General features: G+C 43.1%; 1 protein-coding gene and 1 pseudogene across 8 annotated transcripts in view; one reads left to right on the top strand and one right to left on the bottom strand.

The window, feature by feature from the left end:
• The window catches only part of MTCL1 (microtubule crosslinking factor 1), a 146461-nt gene that overhangs the window by 97561 nt on the left and 23628 nt on the right, over positions 1-25272 (top strand). For 5 of the 8 annotated variants that reach the window (XM_053913129.2, XM_045187892.3, XM_053913128.2 and 2 more), the window contains 4 exons: positions 8334-8456; positions 11299-11529; positions 12717-12917; positions 23265-23432. In XM_053913129.2, coding sequence (XP_053769104.1) covers positions 8334-8456; positions 11299-11529; positions 12717-12917; positions 23265-23432 — 723 coding nt within the window. The remainder of the gene's footprint in view (positions 1-8333; positions 8457-11298; positions 11530-12716; positions 12918-23264; positions 23433-25272) is intronic. The other 3 variants (XM_053913131.2, XM_053913130.2, XM_071219522.1) reach the window with 1 other exon arrangement.
• LOC112322824 (small ubiquitin-related modifier 1-like) lies at positions 15677-16874 on the bottom strand (annotated as a pseudogene).

The following is a 25272-nucleotide window of genomic DNA, read 5'->3' as shown; positions in this document are numbered from 1 at the left end:
GCAAACTCAGTTCTGTGCATTTCAAATGAATCGAATGATCCATCTCCAAGACCAGGTTTAGGAAGACACATCTCCCAGCATTCAATTCACATAGCAGCAGTAGTGATGTCCAGCAGGGCCGTCACGCTGTGCTGGAATCAACCCCGGCGTGACATCAGGACTCTGGCTGGGCTCTAGCCCCACTGTGTCCATGACTAGCTCTGTTTTTCAGGCAAGTGGCAGCCTCAGTTTCCTCTTCTATAAAATGGCCTGCCTGCTTCATGTGGTTATACATGGATGATTCTCACAGCTAATGAGCTATTCCCTGAAAAAGTACACTAAAATGTGCTAAATGCCACCTGAACATCAAGTATGATTAATAAATAATAAGGAGAGGTAGGAGATATGTCCCACCATTGAAGAGCGCAGATGGGAAGGGGTATCACAGCTGCCCTGGCCGTGGGGCCAATTTGCTCTGCTCTCTGTAGCCCTTTTTCATTGGTTATTGGGGCTCCCCTGGTCTGCTACCAGGAGCACAGCTTGGCTGACCACGGCAGCCCTCCTGTCTTCCATGTACTGTTTGAGGAGAACTGCAGCTCCCTTCCCATATGCGTTGCCATTCAAGGCATATCACACACAACCCTGTTTAGTTAAACTCTGATACAGTGTTATATGGTGCTAGGGACTCTGATACAGTGTTATATGGTGCTAGGGCACTGATAAGTCTTCCCGTTGCTTGCCACATCCATACATGTGCTGCAGTTTCAAAAACTGGCAACAATTTTGGACAGAGAGATACTTCATTGGACCAAACTGAATGTTCTAGGAAAGAACGTCTCCATAGGAGGGAGATTAGCAGAGTTAGTTGGTACCACATAGTAAGTCAGGATCGCCAAACGATACAGCTCAGAAGGGAATGTCAGCTTTTCAGACTGACTGCCTCCTTCCGAGAACGAGAAAAACGAGGCCCAAGTGGAGGGCTGGCCAGCCCACTCCCCAGGGCATTGGTGGTAGAACTGGGTCTAGAACATCCTGCTCAGGCCTGGTCAGTCCTCTCCCGACCTGCTGCCCAGTACTGCAGGGACTGGGTGGCGCTGACACCCTCCCAAGATCCTCCAACGGGAGTGAACCCGGGTCACTCAGGGAACTAATCGCACAGCCAGTGATGTCGCCATTGTATATTTCTTCTTTTTAAATACTTGTCCAGTTTTCTTTACTTTTATATATCTTAATGAGAGCATTAAAAAAAATCACAGTGAAAGGCAGGGTCTAGGAAGCATAATTTCCTAGAAGGGAAAGTAGTATGAATCAGAAGTTAAACATCCTTTGCTGTGACTTTTTTATTCACACAGAAGAGAAAACCCAATTACATATTTAAGCATGTTTATTTAAAAGTATTCTTTGAAGATAACACTTATTTTAGGACCACTTTGATAGCTTTATAGTTTTTCCTTGTACTTCGAGGAGCTGAATGTGGACCCTTGTAGAGTCGGGGTGTGGGGCAGCTGCTGTGTTCCTCTGACAGAGCTTGGTTTGGCCCTTGAGAATTGCATTGGGTTAAAGAATGCTATGAGGACAGTTCTAGGGAGAACTCCTAAAAGCCTTTTAATGAAAACATCCCAAAATTCATTGCTTATAACTGCTTTCCTATGAGGCTATGATGGAAATGGTCCACGTAGCTCCCGGCAGCCTTCCTGAGAAGCTGCCCCTGGGGAAGACATCACAGTAATTGGGGGAAAGGCAAACAGGACACTTTCATCTAGAATGAGGCCGAGACTAAAGCTGTGTGTACCGGTAGCACGTTTATTTACTCCCTCTCACATTTCCTTTGAAATTGCCACTATTGTCTGCACAAGCCAAGCACTACCACATGCAAACCTCCTCCAGCTCTTCGCCCTTAGTTCCTTGGGGCAGGGAGTGGGGCCTGATAGGACACATAGTATTAAAAGAAGAAATAACTTTCCAACTTTCAGCTGAGGTTTTAAAAAAGGATCAATTTCTCAAGTTCCATTTGTTCTATGATTTTTTTTGCCATATAGATTTTCATATTTGGGGAAAGGGTGAAAAGATAAGGTCTTATTTTGGAGAATTTAGATATTTTGGCCAGGTTAAATTACTACTGGTATTCATAGTACCAGTAGCAGCAATAACTACAAAAGGAGAAAAACAAAATCTACGTTCTTATACTATAGCATTTTAGCACATAATAAATCTGCGAAGAAAAAGGCCTGCCTCTCAGATGGCACATGTACTAAGTGCAGGAAGGGAATGGTACACCCCACACCCGGCCCTCTTAAAACAGTCACATGCAGAGAGGGCTGAAGTCGGAATTCACTAACACTACCATTAATGCAAACACAGAAAAATTAACTGCTCAGGAAAAAGAAAAGATTTCAGAGGGAAAGTATTCCTGGTGCCTGTTCATCTCAGTAGATATTAGCAAGATTCTCACACCTTGCACCAGATTCTTCCCTGACCTTACTACCGCGAGAGATTTCCATTTAAGAGAGAGCGATGTACAGAATATGTGGTTTGGAATGTGCAGGGCACCTTAAAAATAGTTCTTAATGAGAAGTAGCCAAGAAGGACACTGGTCAGATTTCAAATATAAATGAAACCAAGCCTGTTCCCAGAGGATTGAGTTTCTGCATCAGAAATCTCAAAGGGCTCTCTACCCTAGCTCCCCCTTTATCCTTTAATCGACGAAGCTCACAGAGCATCTGTGAACACTTATGCCTCAGCTGTGACATACCAGCCATGATAAAGTGATGTGTGTGTGGTTCTGTGCCAAGTATGTGCACACATGTGTTGACATCATATACCACTTTTGAAAGAAGCACTAGCAAAACTGACCAGAACAAAATGGAACCCACCAGAATATGAAGTCACAGTGAGGGAGTTGAGTAGAGTCCTAATGTGTAAGTAGCATTGTTAGGTATTAGAGTGGCTATCATGAAAAGCATCCCTTTCTTTTGTGGAATGAGATAATGTAGTTCTCTTCTTAAGTGTAGGAAGTACATAATTTATAAGCCCCTTTATCTGAAGTTGTCCAGGAAGTTAGCAGTGGAAGTCAGTGTGGGCCCCAGCCATGAGGGGAAAGCATGGGCAAAGGGTTTCAGAATGTGACTGGGGAAGGTGGTTGTGATGTTAAGATTAATAGGTCCCTATAGCCTCAGAATCAGGTACGGATGGTATATTTCAATAAACTGCTGTCACAGAGATGTCAAGACAAATTTGTTTGATGTATAATCAGAACCTTAGGTAAGTGGGCAAAGGAAGATTTTAGAATAAAATCTTTGGGAACCTGGTAACAAAGGGAAGTAATTTTTTTTCTGGAGGAAATTTGTGTGTTCTGTGAAAACTTCAGACGTGAACTTCAAACGTGACTGTGTGTGTGGCTGTGTGGCAATAGGACAATTCTGGACAAAACTTAGGCTGTGCATAGCCTGTTTGCATTTTGTTTTTGTAACACTGGAGTGACGGCATCCCAACTAGAGGCACTTAGCCTGTCTATAGCTTTAATATTCCATTAGCAAAAATGAACACTAAAGGAAGGTAAAACTTCTAGTAGATGAGGAGGAACTAAAAGTTCTGTTATTGACCAGTGTCCACAGACCCCACGGGAGCCACTGCAGGTAAATCAGGGGCCCCAGAGGAGCAACCCCACATGATGTCAACAGCCTTTTCTCTTATCCTTCAAAGATGTGGTGCAGACAGAGGAGGAGATTTTTAATCAAATGATACCTGAAGTACAAGACACATATGTTTGTTTAAAATTTAAAATGGTTTATACAGTTACTTATTAAGAGTAAAACCGAACTGAATAGTTTAGTGTAATAAATACAAACTAAATTAATAGATTTTTGCTTTTATTAAAAGCTGACTTTTATTAGGATGCCCATTTTACATCTAATAAGGAGTTTTGGGCTACTAACCAGATGTGTTACAAACATGGAGGATTTCACATTTGAAATGTATGGAGTAACAGGTAACTGAGAGGCTGGGGTAACCTGAACACACTCCTGTGCAAAACATCTGAAGTGCCAGAAGGGAAGCCCCATGAAGGCAGGGATTTGGGGCAGCTTTGCTTACTGCTGTAACCCTAGTATGGTGTCTAGCACAATAGGTGCTTAATAAAGATTTGTTGAAGAAAATGCTACATAAAGTATAAAATGTCCTTTAAAATAATAGCTGAATTCCCGATAGAATTAGAAAAATCTCCAAGAGTTGAAATTGATTTCAGAATTGAAAACCAGAGCAGAGTCAGTGGCCTTTAGATGGTTAGGATGGGGAGATAGTTGCCAGAATTAGTACCCTTGAGCCTTGTATTTTAATAGCTCTAAGAGAACAGGAGACAGGGCCTTGGGCCCAACATGGGCAGGGAAAGAGATGAACCAGGACTTCCAGTCAAGATGGAGGCATAGGTAAACATGGTTTGCCTCCTTGCACAACCACAGCAAAAATTACAACTAAACTATAAAACAACTATCACCCAGAATCATCAGAAAATGGAGCCATGTGGAAGTCCAACAACCAAGTAATTAAAGAAGTCACATTCATCCAGACAGGTAGGAGGGGCGGAGACATGGAGACACAGAACAGGTGGTCCCACACCCACATATATTGGACAAAAATCAAGAAGGATATCTTGGAAGTGAGAGATCCTTGCCCCATCCCAGGCCCCATAGCCCAGGGTTCCAGTGCCAGGAAGATAAGTCCCTATAACTTCTGGCTGTAAAATCAGTGGAGGTTGGAGTGGCAGAAGAAACTGCTGGATTCTAGGCATCTCCTCTTAAAGGGTCCACAGCCGACTTGGGACTTACACAGACTCACTCCCTCTGGGCTCCAGCACCAGGGCAGCAGCTTGAAGGGCAGCAGTTGCATAAGGGGAGAAACTGAAGTGTCTGGCATCAGGGTGAGTTCCGGAGGACAGCTTCCTCCTGGACAAAGCTCCAGAGGCCAGGCAGCAGCCATTGACTTCTTTCCTGAGCCCTCCCCCCACAGTGCCACAGAGCAGCAACATCATATCTGAGATTCCATCAATCTGGTTCACACAGGGTGCCCTGCCCTGGTGATTGCGTAAGGTTCCTCCCATCCAACTTATGAGTGCACTTTTCTACATTAGGCCATGCTACTAAGACAGAGAGTCAAAGCAGCTCTGCCTAATGCATAGAAACAAACACAGGGAGGCTGCCAAAATGAGGAGGCAAGGAAATGGACCAAAAGAAAGAACAGACCACAACTCCAGAAAAAGAACTAAATGAAGTGGAGATAAGCAATCTATCAGACACAAAGTTCAAAACACTGGTTATTAGGATGCTCAAGGAACTCATTGAGTACTTCGACAACATAAAAAGACCCAGGCAGAAGTAAAGGTTACGCTAAGAGAAATAAAGAAAAATTTACAGGGGAACAACGACAGAATGTATGAAGCGGAGGATCAAATCAATGATTTGGAACACAAGCAAAAAAAATCAATCAGAACAGCAAGAAGGAAAAAGAATCCCCAAAATTGAGGATAGGGTGAGGAGCCTCTGGGACAACTTCAAACGTACCAACCTTTGAATCATAGGGATGCTGGAAGGAGAAGAGGAAGACCAAGAAATTCGAAATCTATTTGAAAAAGATAATGAAAGAAAAAACTCCCTAATTTGGTGAAGGAAATAGACATACAAGTCCAGGAAGCACAGTGAGTCCCAAACAAGATGGATGCAAAAGAGGACCACACCAAGACACATAATTAAAATGCCAAAGGTTAAAGAGAGAATCTTAAAAGCAGCAAGAGAAAAGCAGAGAGATATCTGCAAAGGAATTCCCATAGGACTGCCAGCTGATTTCTCAAAAGAAATTTTGCAGGCAAGAAGGGACTGGCAAGAAATATTCAAAGTGATGAAAAGCAAGGACCTTCAACCTAGATTACTCTATCCGGCAAAGCTATTTAGAATCAAAGGGCAGGTAAAATGCTTCCCAGACAAGGTAAAGCTAAAGGAGTTCATCATCACCAAGCTGTTATTATGTGAAATGTTAAAGGAGTTTATTTAAGAAAAGAACAAAACTATGGATATTAAAATGGCAATATATTCACAACTATCAACAATTTAAAAAACAAACTGAGCTAAGAAGCAGAACAGAAACAAAATTATAGACATGGAGATCATTTGAGTGGTTATCAGTTGGGAGGGGGAAGAGGGAAAATGGGGTAAAAGGTATAGGGATTAAGAAGTACAAATTGGTAGTACAGAATAGGAAGTACAGAATAGGCGGGCGGGGGAGGGGATGTTAAGAACAGTATAGGAAATGGATAAGCCAAAGAACTTACATGTATGACCCATGGACATGAACTAAGGGTGGAGGATTGTCAGAGGGGATTGGGGTTACTGTGTGAAGAGGGGCAAAAGGAGAGAAATTGGGATAACTGTAATGTCATGATCAATAAAATATACTTTTTTAGAAAATGAACCAGGATCCTCGAAGTGCTGCACATTGTGAAAGGCCAAACCGGAGAAACATCTGCCTCCTGGCAGAGGGAGGCAACAGGGGAGCTTGTCCACCAGTGTGGAGTCTCCTGCAAGTAACTGCAAGGACATTCAGCATCGCCAGGATCTGGCTTTGAATCGATGTCACCTGGAGGTCTAGGGATCCCCAGAGATTCTGTTGCTGGCTTTTGCAAACACAGAGCCCGTCTGGAGGCACATTCTCAGCCTAGGTCACATATGAGATCATAGCGAACTCCCCATTGAAGATGACCTCACAATGCAAAACTGCTGACATCCAAGCCAAAAACACACACCTGGCACAGGAGGCAGCCAATGTCCGATGCCAGGACTCAACGCTAAGATCTTCAGACTCTAGGATTATCAAAGAGACTAGAAAATGCATGTGTTAAAAACTAGAAAAGACAAGCACATAAGAGAAAGAGTGAGTTGTAAAGAACCACACATACTAAAAAACAGTAAGATTGAACTTTTAGAAATGAGAAATTCATCTTTGGAGTAAACTCAATGTGTAGAGAAGTGCTTTCTCCAAAGAGAACCTGAAACCCTGCCTAGTAAACATAAAAGACTATACTAATAATCTTCAATAACTAGCTAATCACAGAAGCATTAATGTTCTCAATAGTTCTTGAGTTTCTTGAAAGTGGGATGAGCATAAATGTTTAAAAAATGTCCCAAGGTTGGGACCCCTCAGTGTCTCTGATTTTCTCTGTCTAGACCCTTTTTGTAAACTCTCTTTTGGTCATCCCTTGGACATAGGGAAGTGACCTACCCTTGAATTTTCTGTATTTCCTCGTCTTGGGGTATGATTTTCAATCATGACAACTCAGGTGACATCAGATTAGGAAGAGCAAACAATATCCTCAATAAGAGAGAACAGATTGGTTGAAGGTAATCAGAATGAACTAATGAAGTGATACCAGTTTTTATTGCAACAATCCACTCTAATTCCTAGCTTTATAAATCACCTGTCTTCAGGTAGCATAAGCCAGTGGGCAAAATCTTAGGCTCCAATTTTAATGATGTCTTAAGATGTTTTAATATAAGTGTTTCTATCTCTAACAAGTGCATTTCAAAAGTAGTAGTCTAACCCCTCTATCATTGCCATTTGGACATAAAAGGCATGAAAGGACAGACTTCACCAATAAAAGAGTTTTAAAAGATTCCTTTCACTATTTTTAACCTAACATTTTCAGCCTCAAATATAACAAGCAGGTCTCTGTGTGATGCCTCTTAGGCATGGACTGTGTGCAGTGGAGAGGCCCGAAATGATGGGTCTGTTAATTGAAGGAGCCCCAACCCCAGTTACTCTGAGCACCCAGGATGGGACTGCCAGGAGAAAAGGGAGGCAGGAACACCTCTAATAAGAAAGCATACAAACAAGTTAATTATGCAACTTCAACATGTATGAACTTGGGCTTTGAATCTAAGAACCTGACTGTGTGTGAGGCGGTCATGCTTGACTCTGTCATAGTCACCAGCTGTGATTGCCCCCAGCATTTTATAAAATGCTCTAGAAGCTGCTGTGGTAGCAAAGCCTCCTCTGGTGTGCCCTGGCTCCCTTCTCAGCCTGGTTTGTGGTAACTGTGGTGGTCGAAGTTCAGGTGATAGGCACCACTCACCCACCTCGTCTCCTAGGTGAGCGATGAAGGGCAGATGGAGCTATCCTTCCCAGGTGCCACAAGGTCCCGGGGCGAGAATCTCAGGGGAGTTGCCCCAGAGTCACTCCACTGCTGCAGCGCCCGCACGTGCTGTGTCGCTCCTTGTGTGTCCCTGGCTTGTGCAGATGTCTGTCCCGTGTCTTCACTTCAGGCAGAGTTCTCGTGTCCACTAAACCCCTTCCTTTATCCCACTGATCAGCTCAGGGGCCCCCCTGTTTTACCTGAACAGAGTGTATCGCTAGAGGAGCTGCAGGGTCAGCTTGAACAGGCGACCAGACTGCATCAAGAGGAGACAGAGAGATTTACAAACAAGATCCGAAAGGTAAATATGTAACGTGGATTTCAGCACAACCGCATCTCTGACTGCAGAGCCCTTGACAGAGATGACAGATGTGCTTTAAAGGAACCCTGTCTGTTGTGCAGACTCTGGACTTACAGGGCTGGAGGGCGTATGGAAAAGTCATCCAGTAGAGCACCCCTCGGACACCTTATATAGATAAATGTCTACTTTTCTGTCCTAAAACACACTTTTCAATATTTACAGTGTGGTCTCAGGAAGTTCTTAATATCTAATCTAAATTTTCCTGCAGCCAAACCCAGCAAAGTAAAATAAAATAAGGATCCTACATGCAACTGGGCATGAATGTGTGTGTGACAACTTTTGTCGAGGTGTCCCCTAACAGACCCCAGGGCAGAGGACCGGCTCTGAGCCTCGGGAAGTGCTTGGGGTCCTGGAGCAGGGCAGCAGGTAGTGGAAGAGAGGTCACCCTAAATTGTTGTCTTTAGAAAACTTCCATTAATTGAGCTGTGGCCTTATTAGCTCTTTAGCTATTTTAGAACAAACTGTTACTGGCTAATTATCCTTTCTCCATTAAACCCTTTCCCAGCGCGCCCAGTAGAAGAGATTAGCAGACACAGGCACTCAGTGCCCGGGGGCCTCCCTGCAGACTGTCCAGTCCCTGCCACCTCAGACCTAATTAGGTCGTGAACAGATATCCAGGCTCAGAATCGCCCTTGTTGCCTTTTCCCCCTTGTATTTGTTCTCAAAAGATACTTGTATTTTTACTTACTTATTTTTTATTGAATTTATTGGGGAAGATACTTGTATTTAAAGGGAAAAACAGTTGGTCTTGACCAGGGCACCACAATGCTCTCAAATGCACATCCTGTGTGCGAAGTTGAGGTGTCCCAGGACTTAACACAGAAGCCCCCTCCTTGTCCGTGGCCATGCCCGTCTAAGTAGGTCAGACCTGGCTAAGGGAGCACCGTCTGCCCCTTGCAGCTTGGGGAGAACAAAGGTGAATGCCAGTATCTAAAAGTGCTCTGCCAGTGTTTACTGCCAGATGCACTCCCCTTTTAAACATTTCATTTACAGCTCATGCTTCACATGTTACTACAAAAGGAAAATAATTTCATGTTACGCAAAAGATAAATTCCTCAGTAACTTTTTTTTTTCATTGTACCAAAAATCATGTTTGAAAATGAGCTTATCCTGGTGATGCTGATAGCCAAATGTCAGGGGCCCAGCTGTTTCTAGTATTTGTACTCAGGATAAGGGAGTGTGTGGAAGAAGCTCCCAGACTTTGGTCCGTGGTGGTGAAATGTCATCCAGACTTGTTCAGAGGGGAAGGGAAGGTGTCCCCTAACACAGTGCAGGGCCGAGGGCTGGCTCTGAGCCTGGGGGAGTGCTTGGAGTCCTGGAGAGGGTGGAGGCAGCAGGGCAATGGAGGAGAGGTCAGACAGAGCGAGTCTGGAGGAGCATTTCCAGGGGTTGCAGGTGAAAGGACTAAGAACACCCCATAGTGCTGCGTCTCCACTAATAATCTAGCGCCTCTGGAGAACCTGCCATGAGTGAGGAGCTCTGCACAGTGTTCCTTGTTAGTTTAATCATTTGCAGCTGAGGAAGCTGAAACTCGACCAGAGGCAGTTGATGGCCTAAGATAACATGCAGTAAATTGGGAACATTGGATTTCCAGTGCACTAGGCTGCGCACCTCACCCACTCTGTGCTGTTCTTGGGTCTGGACTGGGGAGAGAACCAGTGGTGGGTCTCTGAGGACTGCTGAGGTGCTGAATTAAATCAGCTAGAAGTGCAAGCAACATCTGGTTGGTATTAGGACAGTGATGGGCAAGCCATTGCACAGACCCAGGGACCTTCCAGAGCTGCCTCTCGCTCTTCACTGGCCTTTAGCACATCAGTCAAGTTCATCACACTCAGGCTGAGTTAACCTATTCCCACGGTTTACCATTCCCGTGGTAGTACTTTAGGAAAACAAAACAAAACCCATTGCCTTGGTGTTTGGCCCGAAGGGGTGTGTTAAATTAGGAGAGGACAGCTGATAATGATAATGCTGGCAATCTAATCCTTTTTTCATCCCACTTTAGCTACTATAGATATTTTTGTGCCCCTGTCTGTAAATTAAGTTTTTATTCATACCCTTTTGCTTAGACCTGTGTTGAAAAAGCAGGAACTTGATGTAGAGATGGATAAACATTTCTCTTTCAGCATTGCTTTTATTTTCGTAAGAGTTAGCCCTATGTCATAGGAATGTGAAATCTTAAGCGTGGCAGGGGATGGAGGTCATAGGACTGCCTTTCCTGTGTGCCGCCCCCACGTGCAGTGCAGCACTGCATGCGCGGAAAGAGCACTGCCAGCCCCCAGCTCTCGCTGTCAGGCTCTCTGTCAGCCTCGTCTTCAGCTTGCTGTTCTCTTTCTGTCAGGCGCTCAGGGGGCCAGGGGGCCAAGGGGCCCAAGAAGTCAAGGGGAAGGATTTCTAAATACTTCTTCCCTCACAACTGCCGTGTGTTTTTGTGTGCAAGCCCAGGTTCAGAGGGCAAATGGATTCTGCATTTAAGTCAGCTGTAGCCATACATGCAAGGAATAATTTTCCGGAAGGCGTTTAGAAACATCTGAAAATACCATGAGAGGCTTGACTTTGATAAATGATTATAATACCTTACCTTGAAATAGCACTTTCTTCTGAATCAAAAAACTCAAGGTTTTATAAGTAGTGAACATCTCAAGGAGTTTACTAAACTTTTGGTGGTTTCTGTGTTTCGTATGCAAAATGATATGGATTGAATGGCAGTTTGCAAAGACTCTTGGTTTGGTTTGGTGGCAAATTGGGATGGATGCTCATCACATTGTCTTTTCTTCTGTTCAAGATGGAGGAGGAGCACCTCTACGCCTTGAGGTGGAAAGAACTGGAAATGCACAGCCTGGCTTTGCAGAACACCCTCCATGAGCGGACCTGGAATGACGAGAGGAATCTGATGCAGCAAGAGCTCCGGTCCTTGAAGCAGAACATTTTCCTTTTTTACGTCAAACTCAGGTGGCTGCTGAAGCACTGGCGACAAGGGAAACAGATGGAGGAGGAAGGAGAGGATTTCACTGAGGTACCTCCACTCAGAGAGTTCATTTTTTTTGCATCAGTTTTGTTCTTGACCTCCAGACACTGCCACCCCCTTTCCCCGGCATGCAACATCATGTTCTGTTAGCTCAGATTATTTTGTCACGTCCACCCCAGGCAAGGGAAATGCAGTGGGTTGTCCAGTTACATAGCAGACCAAGGGTTCTCTGCTGTCCTTAGGCCTTGTTTTGAGAGTATATGGGCCTACAGCTCCGTTCTGCAGCAGTCTGGCTGCCATCTCTTTTGTTGCTGATTTAGGAATTCATTAGAGTGATCACCCTGAGATCCTTGACCGTCTCCTTCTACCTTGCTAGTTGGTAAAACCTTGTTCTAAGTGCTTCCCTCTTCCTTCCATTTCCGTTTTTGTTCCTATATGCCAGAGCCCGTTCTGCCAGTGCAGTTTTATGAGGGTCTTTTCTAAGCTCCAGACAGGTCACTTTCTTGCCACCTCTGAAATTTTTATATGTTCTCCTAAAAGAGAACTTGCCTCAATTCCTAGATGCAGAACAGAACCAGAACAGAGTTATTTGTTCTCAGATGGGTTTTATTGATTAAGTCAGAGTGACCACGACCTCTGCAGGCTCCTTCCAGGCCTTGCTCTCAGGCGAGCGCAGGGCTGGAATCCTGACGTTGGGTGTGTGTGACCTGCTGGCTGCTCAGTCACCTGCTTCAAGGCATTCTGAATATTGGTTTCCTTCTAGTCCCTAAAGACCTTTCGTCTGCGTTTCACTCTGGTGAGCAGTGTGAGTAATTTTAAGTCATCCTATGAATGGGAAGATGTGGTGATTCTCTTTCCTCAGCATAGAGAAGGTCTTCAAAAATTAATTCAGCCTGCTTCCAAATACCCATCACATAGAAAACCAACATTAATCGAAACCTAGAAATAGTTGTAAATTGTCATGTTGATCGATACTTTGGAGTTCCTCCTCTAATTTATAAAACTGTAACTATAAGCAATAATAATGTATAGATAGTAAAATTTCTAATCTTTTCTAGTAAACTGTGTCTTCTCACTGTATACTATTTAAATGGAGAAAGTGGCCAATGAGTGAAATGGCCAAAATGAGCATATTTGGCAAATGAGGCTGATAATTATCCTCAAACCATAAAAATCAGACTTCGCAGCAGAAGGATTTGGGTAAAGCTGTGATCATCATCTCCTGCTGTTTTCAGAGTGAGCACCCAGAGTTCCACCCCAGGCTTGGAGGTGAGCTTGGAGTCCAGGGGGACCTGCAGGGGGACGCCCCAGACCAGGAGAACAACGGTCCAGGCTGTGGCTCTTCAGGAGGGGAGCATTCTCCACTCTCCCCCATGCGGATCGGTGACCACGGATCCCGACTGCAGCCCGCAGATGGGGGACAGCTCCACAGGCAGGTGGGTGTGAGGTCCCAGACCCCCTTCTACTCAGACCTGGGAGAGAAGATCCTAATCTATGTCTGTGTCATCTTTTGTCACGGAGGGGCTGTGTTCTGGAGAGCAGAAAACTTCTCTGGCTGCCTGGGGTTTCCTGTTGCTGTATTTTTGCTAGAAATCACTTCATTAAGGCTTCCACCATAATGCCAGCCCATTAGTTCATTTGGCTTACACATGTAAATAAGAACCATAGTAAGATCAGATGAACTGTGTCCCCTCAAGGCCAGTGATCATGCCACAGAAAGAGGGAAAAAAGCGTTCTGTAGGATGGTCTGAGGCCTTATAAAGGCTGACCATTCTTCCAGGGAGGAGAGAGTACTGAGTGCCGCTCTCGTGGTGGCAGGAAAAGAAAGGACAGGGCCTCTTTGTTAATGTTCAGCTGAATGGGCACTTGGCAAGGTCACTAATTTGGTAACATAATGCGTAAGGAGAAGAGAACAAGTATTTTTAAAAAACTAACCCCAAACATGTATAAAGTGTTTCAGGTTCTTTTGAGGCCACTTGAAACATAATGCCTCAAATAAAAATATTTGATGATGCTTAAAAAAATTAAAGTGTTAAAGAGAGGTGGAATTTCAGTGTAGATATTACATGATTATTAGTGTAGCCAAAGGCCACATTTATTAATTATTAAGCAGATAGACCTTGCTTCATAAGCCAAAAAATACTATTGATACCACCCAGATTTTTTGCAGATTTATACAAAACAGCAGCCGTGGAGGTTTTGGAATGTTGAGACCCTCGGAGGCACCCAGTGCTAAAGCTTGCTCGTTCCCAGCCTTCCAGTTCTGAATCTTTTTTGACTCTGTGTTGCTTCTCTGAGGGTTCCACAGGTCAGTCTTGGAGCTGAGCTCCAAGGCCTGTACCCTGGCTCTGGGTGGGGAGCAGAGCCGGTGGACCCTAACTAGGTACAGCAGTCACTCTGGGAGGGCGGGTGCAGCTGCAGGGGCTCCACCACAAACATATTTGGGCACTCCCTCTGCACAGGACTCCACAGCTGCAGCCCCTCCCTCAGCCCAGAGCCTCAGAGGGTCAATGGGAAAGGGTTGTCATCAGCGCTTCAGCTCAGATCCAGATGAGGAACAGTGGTGATGTCTGACCACGGGCTCCGGGGAAATTGTGTGTTTCCCCTTTACTCCCTGCTTTCTCTCCACGTACAAATAAGGTGTTCACAACTGAAGAGCTGGGGGTTTTTTCCTGCAGAAATTAGTAGTTTATTTGTTTAATCCAAACACATTGAAAATGGAAGCTGAAAGAATACTTTTCACCTGAAACAAACTAGATTCTGTTAGCATATAATGCTTAACACATTACAGCAATAAAGGTGGTACTCCATTATCTTCATTAACTATAAAGCGGAGATGGTAAAGCCAATGTGGTTGCGGCGGTGTCACGAGGATAGAATGTGACCATCAAAAAAAAAAAAAAAATCAGCACGTAACAGTAATGGTAGATGAATATTTTTACTCTGGTTCACTGTAAAGGCAACAAAATGTTAAAAGTCCACAGTACTGAAGGGTGGACAATCACCATGGAAACTTCTTCATGTGGTGTTTTAATGATTTATTCATGGTATGTAAAAACTGAAGCAGAATGGCTCTTTGCTCTAATTTTCTATTACCCTTAACATTTGCCATTAGTTTTGGTGCCAGAACATTTTTCTTGAATGACAAGGCAATATTCTGGGTTGCAAATTTTATATATATATGTGAAGTTTTCATATAAGTTTTCCTTTTCATATATATATATATGAAAAAGAAATAAAAGGGTAAAGAAAAAACATGCTATAAAAAACACTAACAATAAACCACTCATTTAAAAGTAGTTTGAGCCTGGCTGGTGTGGCTCAGTGGATTGAGCACCAGCCTGCATACCAAAAGGTCACTGGTTCCATTCCCAGTCAGGACACATGCCTGGATTGTGGGCCAGGTCCCCAATTGGGGGTGTGTGAAAGGCAACTGATCGATGTTTCTTTCCATCTCTTTCTCCCTCCCTTTCCTTCTCTCTAAAAATAAGTACAATCTTTTTTTAAAAAGTAGTTTGAATAAAGGCTTCAAAACTCAATAGTAATTTTCTGGTAAGATCAAATACTATATATCAAAAAGTGTAAAAAAATATTTGAAACAGGAAATAGAAAAATCCTTAATTCCCCAAAATGAAAACTATTAGATATCTTAGTCCCCCAAATATATTCAGTAATACAAGACTTTTTCTCAAATGTGGACGGTCTCTTTCAAAGGAAAAAAAGGTTCAGATTTAATTTTATTTATATTGTTGAGTACAAGAAAAACAAAATATGTGCATCATTTGCTAGTTTACTAAATAGCAAACATTTTTGATCATTCAAAACCAGTTTGCTACTATGTCAAGTGCATTTTTGTTTTTACCAAGATGGAATGGAGAAGTCTTTCACGCTAACAAGCAGCTTTAAGTGGTCACACTGAGAGCTGTTTTCTGTGCAGCCCCATCCACCCTTCATTTTCACTGACTCATATGACTCAAGAAAAAGGAATTTTCAAAGGACTTTTAATTACGTTATTAGGATGTTCGTCATAATGCCGGAATCCACGGGGAGACTTTAGCTCATGGGAGTTTTCCAACAATGACTTAGAAAATAAAATGCTACTTTGCAAAATAATCCTTTAAAATCTGAGGGTTTTTTTTTTTTTTTTTTTTTACTTAAGATTACAGTTTTATTATACAGGATACAGGATGAGTGTTTAGGTGGTCGGTGACGCAGGCTGTGAAAGAATTCACAAAGAGAAGAAAGTGTAGAGAATAAAGTTTTCATTCACTCTCCAAGAAAGGAGAGGGCCATGGTGTGGAGATATACACCAGGCTCTGCCAGTTGTTTTCTTTTTTAAACAATTATTTTGCTTATTTTAATGAAGCTGGTACAATGTCCATTTAAAATCCATATCCCAGGCCAAAAAGTATAAATAAAATTAAAAAGAACAGTGTTCTGTTGTATATACTTCTATATAAATAATTTTATTAAATGCTAATAAAAATTAGAACTTTTCTGGAACCTTCTGACAAGATTTTTCTTTGCTCTTAAAATGCTTTCTCTTTATTGAAGCCATCGTTGGCGTTAGTCTTAGCTCTCACTTTATCTGCCATCTTGACTCCAGCCTGATATTCCTCTTCTTTTGTTTCAGGCCCTCAGGTTTTAAAAGTAGCTGTAAGTTAAATTCTCTGGAAATCCTTCCTCTTCCACTGAAAGTCAGAGTCCAGGAGTGAAGCAATCACATACTAGAACTGCGGGCCAATTAGAAAGTCATTATGAGCCCCTGCATGGGTCGACCTTATTTATCACAAGCCTGAAGGTGCACAGGCCTGAAAAAGCTGGCCTCTCTGTGCACACATGTGGTATTTCGGAAGGAGCGGGCAATATGAAGGCGGATGAGGTTTGATCACCGAGAATCAGCACAATGAAAACAAACAATAATGAATAATGGGCACTGGAATTCTAATTGCCAGATGTTTTAAAGAAATGGGGTGCCAGTTTTCAATTCCATTTTGAACACATTACAGAAGAACTATTTAAAAAAAATAAAGTATTGAGGGAAAGGAAAAAAATGAATATCTAAACCATTGAACAACTCCTGTTTGTTCCTGATAAACTTCAGTCACATCTTCTTCCTCCATTCTGTACTTCTGGAATGCGATTATCAGCAATTCTCTAGGACCTTCAAAGAGAAACCTGAGTCAATTCATTGTAACTCCCTGTCTTTGATGGTATGATTCTTCGATTTTCTTGACATGTGTCACCATTTTCTCTTTAAGTGAATCTCACTGCTCTCCTGTCCAATGACTGAATTTAATGTACGCTTCTTACTTCTTACCCCCCAAGTCCTCAACAGAAGGCTTTGCCTCCTGGTCAGACGTGGTAGTGGCGGCTTCCCCTGGGGTCTCCATCCAGCAGCGGCCTCTGGTAGAGAGAACCTTGCCCCAGGGTTTACAAGTTTGTCTCTCTTCCCTACAGCACAGCACTGTGGCTATTCCAGTTTTATTATTTATTTTTTTTAAGAGAGATGTTGGCAGTCAGTACTGTAAAGTATCTGTAATGAACTCAAATAGTATTCCTTGATTTCCACTTAGTCAAAAACCTGCTGCACTAAGATCATGTGCCGGGTGTTTCTCACACAAGTGTCCAAATGCGTTGGAAAAGGCAAACAAATGCAATACATCTGGTTTTCTAAACCATAGTCATGGAAAATTTTACCCTTGGGGTGGAAAATAATGTAGAGTCACTCAGCTGGAACCTCACATTCAGTGTATTTTAACATCATCTGCGTTTTCCTCCTCTTCCAATGCTAATTTATTAGATCTCCCCCTTAAAGCGGAGATGGGTCCATGAGACTTCACTTTGCACAGTGTGCAGCAGAAGTACGTGAATGGGCTCACAGGGCAGAGGCCAGACGGGCAGAATTAGTTCTGCCTTTAATGGACCCATCTCTCCTTGGTAATTAAGTGCACAATGCCATCCGTCCAAGGACAGAAGATTAGTGAGCTCTACTGTAAGCGACAGCTGGTTCCCTGAGAGTGAACATTCTCAGTTAGAAGGCTTGTCTGCCCTTTAGTGGCCTGAGTATTAATTAGCTTGCAAGCCTGGGTGTCTTACAGAGCTGCTGAACAGAGCCACACCCTTTTAGAAACTCTGAGAACCTCCCAAGGTGATAAGCAGAATGGGAAATGTGGCCCAACTTCTTTCCCAAGGATAAACTCACGAGTAACAAAATTTCCCAGGCCTCATCCCAGCCGTATGCTTTGTGTCATATTGAACATTCTCACAGTTTAAGACAGTAAATGGTAACATTTATCATGTCCAATGAGATTAAAAAAAAAAGATTTACATGTATTGAGTCAACCTTGGAAATAGTTCATGAAAATCATCAGGTTAGAAAATATTTGACTCTGTGAATGCTCCCTGTTATGCTAGATCTTTCGTTATGCGATCTAGCAGCAATGACCCGATTGTCCTTGAGAACAGGAAGCACTTTCAGTTTGCCTGGTGGAAGAGCAGAGGCTGGAAATATGCAAGGGCGTGTTACATAGTTCTCACTGAGCTCCAAGATGCTTGCCATTTGCCACTATGTTAAGCTTTTGAGACCAGCACTGCTAAGTCTGTGTATGCATTTCATATTCATTTGTAATTCCTGAAATCAAGTTTAAAAACAAAAGAAAACAAAGTGATTGGTAGTGCCAGAATTATGACCCTGTGGTTCCAACAGCTAGTCTTCCTAGAATTGGATTAATTTTTTTAAGAGAAATTACTTAGTCATTCAGAGATGTGACATAATATTAATTAAAGCATCTAAGCATAAATACAAAGAATCTAATGTAAAATTCAGAGCAAGATCTACTGAAATTTTGTTTTGTATTAGTCTTCAACTGGGCCTGGTCACTGAAGGGTCTCGCTCAGGATCCAGTCTTGGGACTGAGTAGGTTCTGCTCCCCTGGACCTTTGTCCTGGATCCAGCCATCTGAACTCAGGCCTTCAGGGCTACGCCAAGTAAAGTCAGCCTTTCTCCTGTAGCCCATGTGCTTTCAGCTCCCTGGACCTCTTAGACTTGGCCTCACCTAGGTGCCCATCAGCCCACTTTCTGACTGCCCACCTTTCTGCTCTGCCCCCAGTGCAGAAACTTAAACAGAGGAGCACCTCTCCCAGACAGGCCTGAATGTCATGCCTAACATTTTCCTTTTTGGTTTTTTTCTGGGGGGCCAGGGGAGATTAATAAGAAAACTTTCCTCTTGAGCCTTAATAGCTTTTACATTTCAAATTTGTATGTTATACTGTGGTTTATTTTTCAGACTTTGCAACTTTATATCCTCCCCTGGGAGACATGCAACTCTATATAAAACGAACCAGACCAGAGCTTATGATTTTGAAACTTTGCTGTGTATTTTTGTTTGTTTGTTTCTGTTACTGTGGAAATAGCACCTGCTGGAGATGAAAAGTCACAAGTACTAAAGGGGATTTAAGGAAAGGACTCTCCACCCCAGTCCCATGGTGGGCAGCGTATAACATAACTTTGAAATGCATAACTCTAAATCTTGCTGATAAGTGATTTCTTCCTATCTGGCCCCTTGGTTTTCATCAGACTTGCCCCGGTTTCTTTGAAGCCTTTGGCTGGTATCTCTGGGTTTATAATCTATTCAATATATGTCCATTAGTTCTTTCATAGACCCACATTGGGAAGCTCTCAGTGAAAGTTATGGTGCCTGTAGGCACAGAGCCCTCGGGGCCTGGATCAGCTGGTATATTCTCAGCCAGTGGAAAAATGATTTCTGTACATAAATGAGTCTGCCATCTCTGTAAACCTCCATCAGAGGTCACATTTTCATGGCTAGTCTTCAATGACTTGTCTTTTACCTATGGGGGGATAGTGGTTTTAGAAAAGAACCTTAAAATTATCTGAATGTAACAAGGTAAGAGTGATAAATGGCATGTTTATTTAAATATTGCTGGATGTATAAATACATCCTTTTTCGCTAATCTCAGAAAAGGACTTGTCTTGGGACTCCCGCTGAGAAATGCTGTGGGAGCTCCCCCTCTTTGTGTGTATCACCTGGGAACTATGCATTGTGTATTGGAGGTTGGGAGCATTCCAGAGCTCCCTGCCCGTGTCTAACAGCCTAAATGGATAGGAAGTGGAGGCCATCACCTCTGTTTTGTGACTGACTTTGGTGGGTCAGCCTATAGCAGCAGGTAAACTTATCTGGTTCATCTTTAGATTAAAGCCATTTCCAAAGTTAATGGCTCTGATGCAAGCAAAGCAGTTGATAGTAATTCAGCTCTTTCACAGAATTGTGACACACGGGTTTTAGAAATCTTAGGCAAGAGTGATTTTGTAAAATTGCTGGCATTGTATCACAAATAGCTTGGTGTGTTGCCTTTTCTGTAAACCTCCTTTTCACTTTCTATTAATAATATTTGTTGTATACTTGGATAGCAGTCCTTTTGGCTGAAACCCAACCTCGAACCTGTTGTAAAGTTTAATACTTTATAGCACAATTTTGGGATTATTTTAAGCCTTGCCCAAAAGTGGTTAAGTTTAGAAGGACTGAAATGCCCTCAGACTGGGGAGAAGAAATAGTAGAGTCAATTTATCTTGCTTCTTTATGAGGAAACCAACCAGCTGATCTTGAAGAAATTAAAAAGTTGTTTTTCATTGAAATGGACCTAAATCTAATGGATCATAAGGTAAAGGGTTGCATAGCGGGCCCCTGACACAGAAGATTCAGAAGCTCTGTATCCAAGAAGACTCACCTAAATACCTTTAAGTGGCCCAGAGTCTCAGTTCCCTTCTTGACTTCATGTGGGTAATCTTTTTACCCCAAACTTTGCCCAATAAGGGCCACCACTGGAGGAAAAGGGAGAGAAGTAACTTTTAGGTATTTTTTCAGGGTGGCTCAGTATTATTATTTCCCTTGATATAGGGATGGAACTTCATTTCACAGAAATTAGATGGCTTCTTTAAGGCCAAGATGATGATGATGATGATGATGATGATGATGATGATAGTGGCCTAGGCAAGGTATAATGTCAGAACTCAAATGTCCTGGATTGGATTGTTCAGCCCTGGAAGGGACAGACCTGGATTGCCGTCTGGGTCCTGCACTTCGTAGTAGTGAGACCTCAGTAATGCCTGCACACTGTAGTTCCTCCCCTGTAACACGGAGAACATAGCAGTACATCCCCAGAAGGGATGTGAAATGCAAGGTCCTGTAGATGAGTGATTGAGCATACCCCCCGGCTCACTGGAAACAATATTACTTATCATTACTGGGAGCTTTGTGTGTGAAAAAGTCATTTAGAAGGATCATGCCCATCGTGGCTTGTTCAGGGCCTTCAGAAAGCTTTACTTAGACATCAGTTCCTGCTGTCGTGCACCAATGCAGAGAGCTAGTGTGGCATCTTCTCATGCCACATGCTGCTGCCGGGTGATTATAGTGTGACAAGTATTGATGGCATGGGTTCTCTGAACTCTCTTGCTGTCTTGGCCACCTTTACCCCAAAGTAATTTTGAGCTCATTTCATGATGATTAATATACTGATAGAATACAACATTATGTTGATTACTCTGACCCAGCTGTATATGAAAACATTAAGGCTTAATTTCTTTAATCTGCTAATGCCCAAAAGTAGTTACTTCCAGAGTATATACTTCCAAATATTCAATCTGCAAAAGGACCATCACGTGAACCCCTGCTTTCAAGAAGCACAGAGTGCTGTTCCTAATGTCAGAGCCCCTTGGTGCAGGATTAAGAACCCTGCAGGCTGACCACAGGTGTGACTTGGGGTTCATAGGGAGCTGTTTATTACACAAGAATTTATTATATGGGCTTTTACTTCAGTGAAAATTAGATTACTATTCCAAAGACTGAATCAAAATTATTATTATTTTATGCTCAAAATACTTTGACTTAAAACATAGTAATATATTTAAATTCTAAAATCCAAAGATGAGAATACCAAAGAAATCTACCATAAAATATACACAATTTTTCAGCAAATTCTATACTTAGAATGACGTGTATTTCTGAAAAGACTGTTGTAACACGTCACTCACCAGCACTTAAATAACTTTTAAATACTTTTGGTGTAGGGTTTATAGAAACTGTTCTGTATTTACTATAATTTCACACATTTCAAAAGCATCTCTTTGAATATAGAGGTAATTTATTTATACTCAGGTTTTCGGAAAGAATGTAGGATTTCTAGAAGGTTCTTCTGAGCTTTGCAAATGTTAGCTGAGTTGTACTCTTAATAAACTTTTCACCTCAGAGCTATTAAAGTAAAAATTGGTGTTCAAGGTGAGAAAAACCAAGGAGCAATAAATAAAATGGCTAACAAGGAGGCCTTTCTACTCAATCAGAAGTCTACTGTATCTCATATTAGAACTACTCATATAAATTATGGGGGCAGCTATGAATTTTCAGTAATCTGTTCATGTTAAAGAATTTCTCTTTTCTAATTCAACTTTATTTAAATCCAAACATATCTTAATCTTTTCTCAGATGTGTTGACCATCTTTGTGTACGTACATGTGTGTGTTTAGTGGGTTTACTAGGTGGTTTCAACCATCTGGTGATGGTCCAGCTGACTCTCCATGCGATGGAGGGGAGGTGATGTGTGTGTAGGTCCCAAGCTAGGGGGCAGAAAGGCACTCACCTTGGTTTTCCAAGTAGGGGGATTCCACCTAAGAATAAGGGGCTTGCCTTTCTGTAGTAGAGACCAGACCATCTGCATCCAGAGGGACCAAGATAGCTTTTCTTCCTCTTGTCTCATAAATATACCAAACAAGATTGCCCGAAGACCTCATGGTGCACCTTTGTTTTTTCTGTCTGGTTGAAAGAGATGGGTGCATGGAGCTATTATTAGGCTATTATTATCCAGGTGCCCATAAAATGCACACTGAAATGTACTAAGAGAGCAATCATGGTTTTGAAATGTGCCTTCAAGGGGCGGGACAGGTGGTAGAAAATAAAAAATCTTTTAAGTTGGGTATAAGCAGATTAGTAATAAAAACCCATTTTCATTTACCAGACCTCTTTGTACACTTCACACGAGCCAAGCATCATGTAAAACCCTGGAAATGTTGGGATAGGCCAGGCCTTGTCTCTTCCCAGGCACATACTGTGGGGGAGGGGCGAGGTAAACAGGCGCAGTGGTTATTTGTGCTGTTGGTGAAGCAGAAGGGAGGAGCAGTGATTCTATCTCAAAAGGCCATGAGGAAGGCTTTATAAACAGTTAAGCATTTTCTTTTGGCTTTAATTAATTAAACCTTAAAAGGTGCTCCGCCCCCATGGCCACATTTGTCATTATGTGACCTCTGGGTAACTACAAGTCAGAGGATGGCCAGCCTGTGTTCCCAAGATACGCAGGGCCTCTCTGCATTCCCTCTGTTGCAACAGCTGGCATTGAGATGACAACACACACAGGTGCGTGTTTGTATTTTGTTCTATCTGCATTCCTAGCCAGAACTTTGGACATCTGGAGTCACAGAGTGTCGTCTTGGCAGCCCCAGCCTCGGGGGCTCCCTGTGGCCTCCTGCACCTTCTCTTCTGCTTCAGGTTCCTCTAGCACCAGCCCACGTCCTGGCCTCCCTCCTATTCCAACAAACCCTTAGCAGTCCCAGCCCCAGGGGCCTGGTGGCAGGTGGGGGTACCTGCTGGCTCTGTGCCCATTGCCAGTGCCATCTTGGAAACAGCCTAGCACCACCTTGATTACCAGGCTTTTCTCTTCTGACCTAAAGAATACCCTTACATGCGGTGACAGAGCCTACTCCCATATTCACACAGGTGGAGGAAAACCAGCGTCTGTTCAGCGCTCTGAAGACCTTGCTGGAGGACTTGCGCTCGGAGCTGCGAGAAGACGAGCATGCCCGGCTGCGGCTGCAGCAGCAGTACGCCAGCGACAAGGCTGCCTGGGACGTGGAGTGGGCCATGCTCAAGTGCCGCCTGGAACAGGTACCTGACCCCCAGCCTATCTCCCCCAGGACAGGTGGGGAGGAGTTACTCAGATCCACAGTGACTCTCCTCTAAGATAAAGAGGCTCTGAGGAGAAAACCAGGAGTAGCTGCCTGCTGTCTCTTCTTAAAGTTCCCAGCCTTTATTCCCTCATATTTCTTCTCCCAAATATTAAACACGGTCAGCATTTTAAAAGTAGCATTGTTTTTCCTGTTCCACATTGGTCAAGGTTGTACTTAGCCCCATCAAAGGACTGCAGCACGAGGTGATGATCAGTGTGCCCACGTCATTGACAGGAGCTAAGCAAGCGCAGATTGTAATTTTGTTATCTCTGAGAAAGGTAAATACATGCTTTCCTTTAGATTTCGCCGAATACTGGAAAGATCTGTAGACCTTCAGCTACATGACCCAGAAATCTATTCACCCAGAGGAAATGGAGGCCCAGTGGAAGGGGCTGATCTCTGGTCACAGAGCCTTGAGTGCTCAAGTGGAAAGGAAAGTAGGTCCCTGCCTTCATGCTCCCAACAGAGCAGAGCCTGCTGGGAGATTTTAGACCCTGGCATGGTGGTTAAGATCAGGCCTGGCCAGAAACATTCTCTTCTACATTTTCAGAAACATTTTCTCCCTGGAAATCTTAAAAGCACTGTCACTTCCTGCACAGTGTCTGCCTGCTCAGATTGTTTCTCCAGGTTTCTTCCAGCTGCTTGATTTTGATGAGGAAGGAAAGGCCTCTGCATCTTTGATAATCTATTTTCTAGGCCCTCTTTTGAGGCAAACCATAAAGTAATTAAAATTTTATATCAATTGGCTCGGTCCTGCATGGGGGGAGAAAAACTGCCCAGAAGGGAGACATCTTCCAAGTGGTCTTAATAGAAGATGAAAGGAGTTGTCATGTCCAAGGAAAACAGCTCCCCTGGTACCTACATGTTCACCTGCATTGCCACCTGGCTCAGGTGAGCAGTGGTGTCAGGCTCACAGCCCTGGGAAGAGCAAGACACAGTCTTCTCTGCAGAAGAAGCTGCAAGGCATAGGAAAACTAAAGTGCCAGGCCAGGCTAGTCAGATGATGAAGCCAGTGACCCAGTTACTAGATCTGCCCACTGCCTGGCAGCAGCCTCTTTCTAGATTCTCTGTGTATGTTAGGACACAGCCTGAACAGTCAGCAGCAGAGGAGAAATGAGTAAAAACAGTCTCTGATGAGCTGCCTTCGAACCAATTTAAAAATATGGTTATGGGAGAAAAAAACTAAATATTTTCAAAGACCTTAAGTGTAGCTAAAGAAAGGAGGCAAAATCTTTGATGCCATCCAGTTTCAAAACACTTCATCTTTGTTTTACAGAAACCTTGCATCCACCCACATGTTTGCTACAAATAAAGCCTCAGGGAGAGTCATTAAACACCATGAAATGATGCTAGAACTTGAAGCCTAGAAGGCAGGTGGTAATAGATAAGATTCATCTTCTGCCCAAATCGTTTAAGATGTTTCTTAAACATTTGCAGCCCAGGAAGCAATGAATGTGGGTGGATGCTGGTTCATTTATAATAGTTCCATCTTTACCCTCTTCCACTTAAAAGCAAAACAGGTGAATTCTACCAACAGTTAAGTATTTTCTCTCAGTGAGGGCCATGTTGAGTCAATTCCCAAATCTGTGACTCTTTCAATTGATTCCTAAGTCAGACCTTATTCTAAATGCCGAGGATCCAGCAACAAGGAAGATGTTCCTTGACCAGGTTTGCAGTGCTGTGGGAGACCCAGACAAGTCCTATAATTCATAATAGTGTGAGAAGTACCCTGCCAGGTCTGTCCACAGTGCTGTCCGTGAGTGGAGGCATGCAGGGCA

This window comes from Desmodus rotundus, chromosome 10 (genome assembly GCF_022682495.2).
Source record: "Desmodus rotundus isolate HL8 chromosome 10, HLdesRot8A.1, whole genome shotgun sequence".
NCBI classification, from domain to species: domain Eukaryota; kingdom Metazoa; phylum Chordata; class Mammalia; order Chiroptera; family Phyllostomidae; genus Desmodus; species Desmodus rotundus.
The sequence above is the reverse complement of the archived record's forward strand: the minus strand, read 5'-3'. Positions and strand labels throughout refer to the sequence as shown.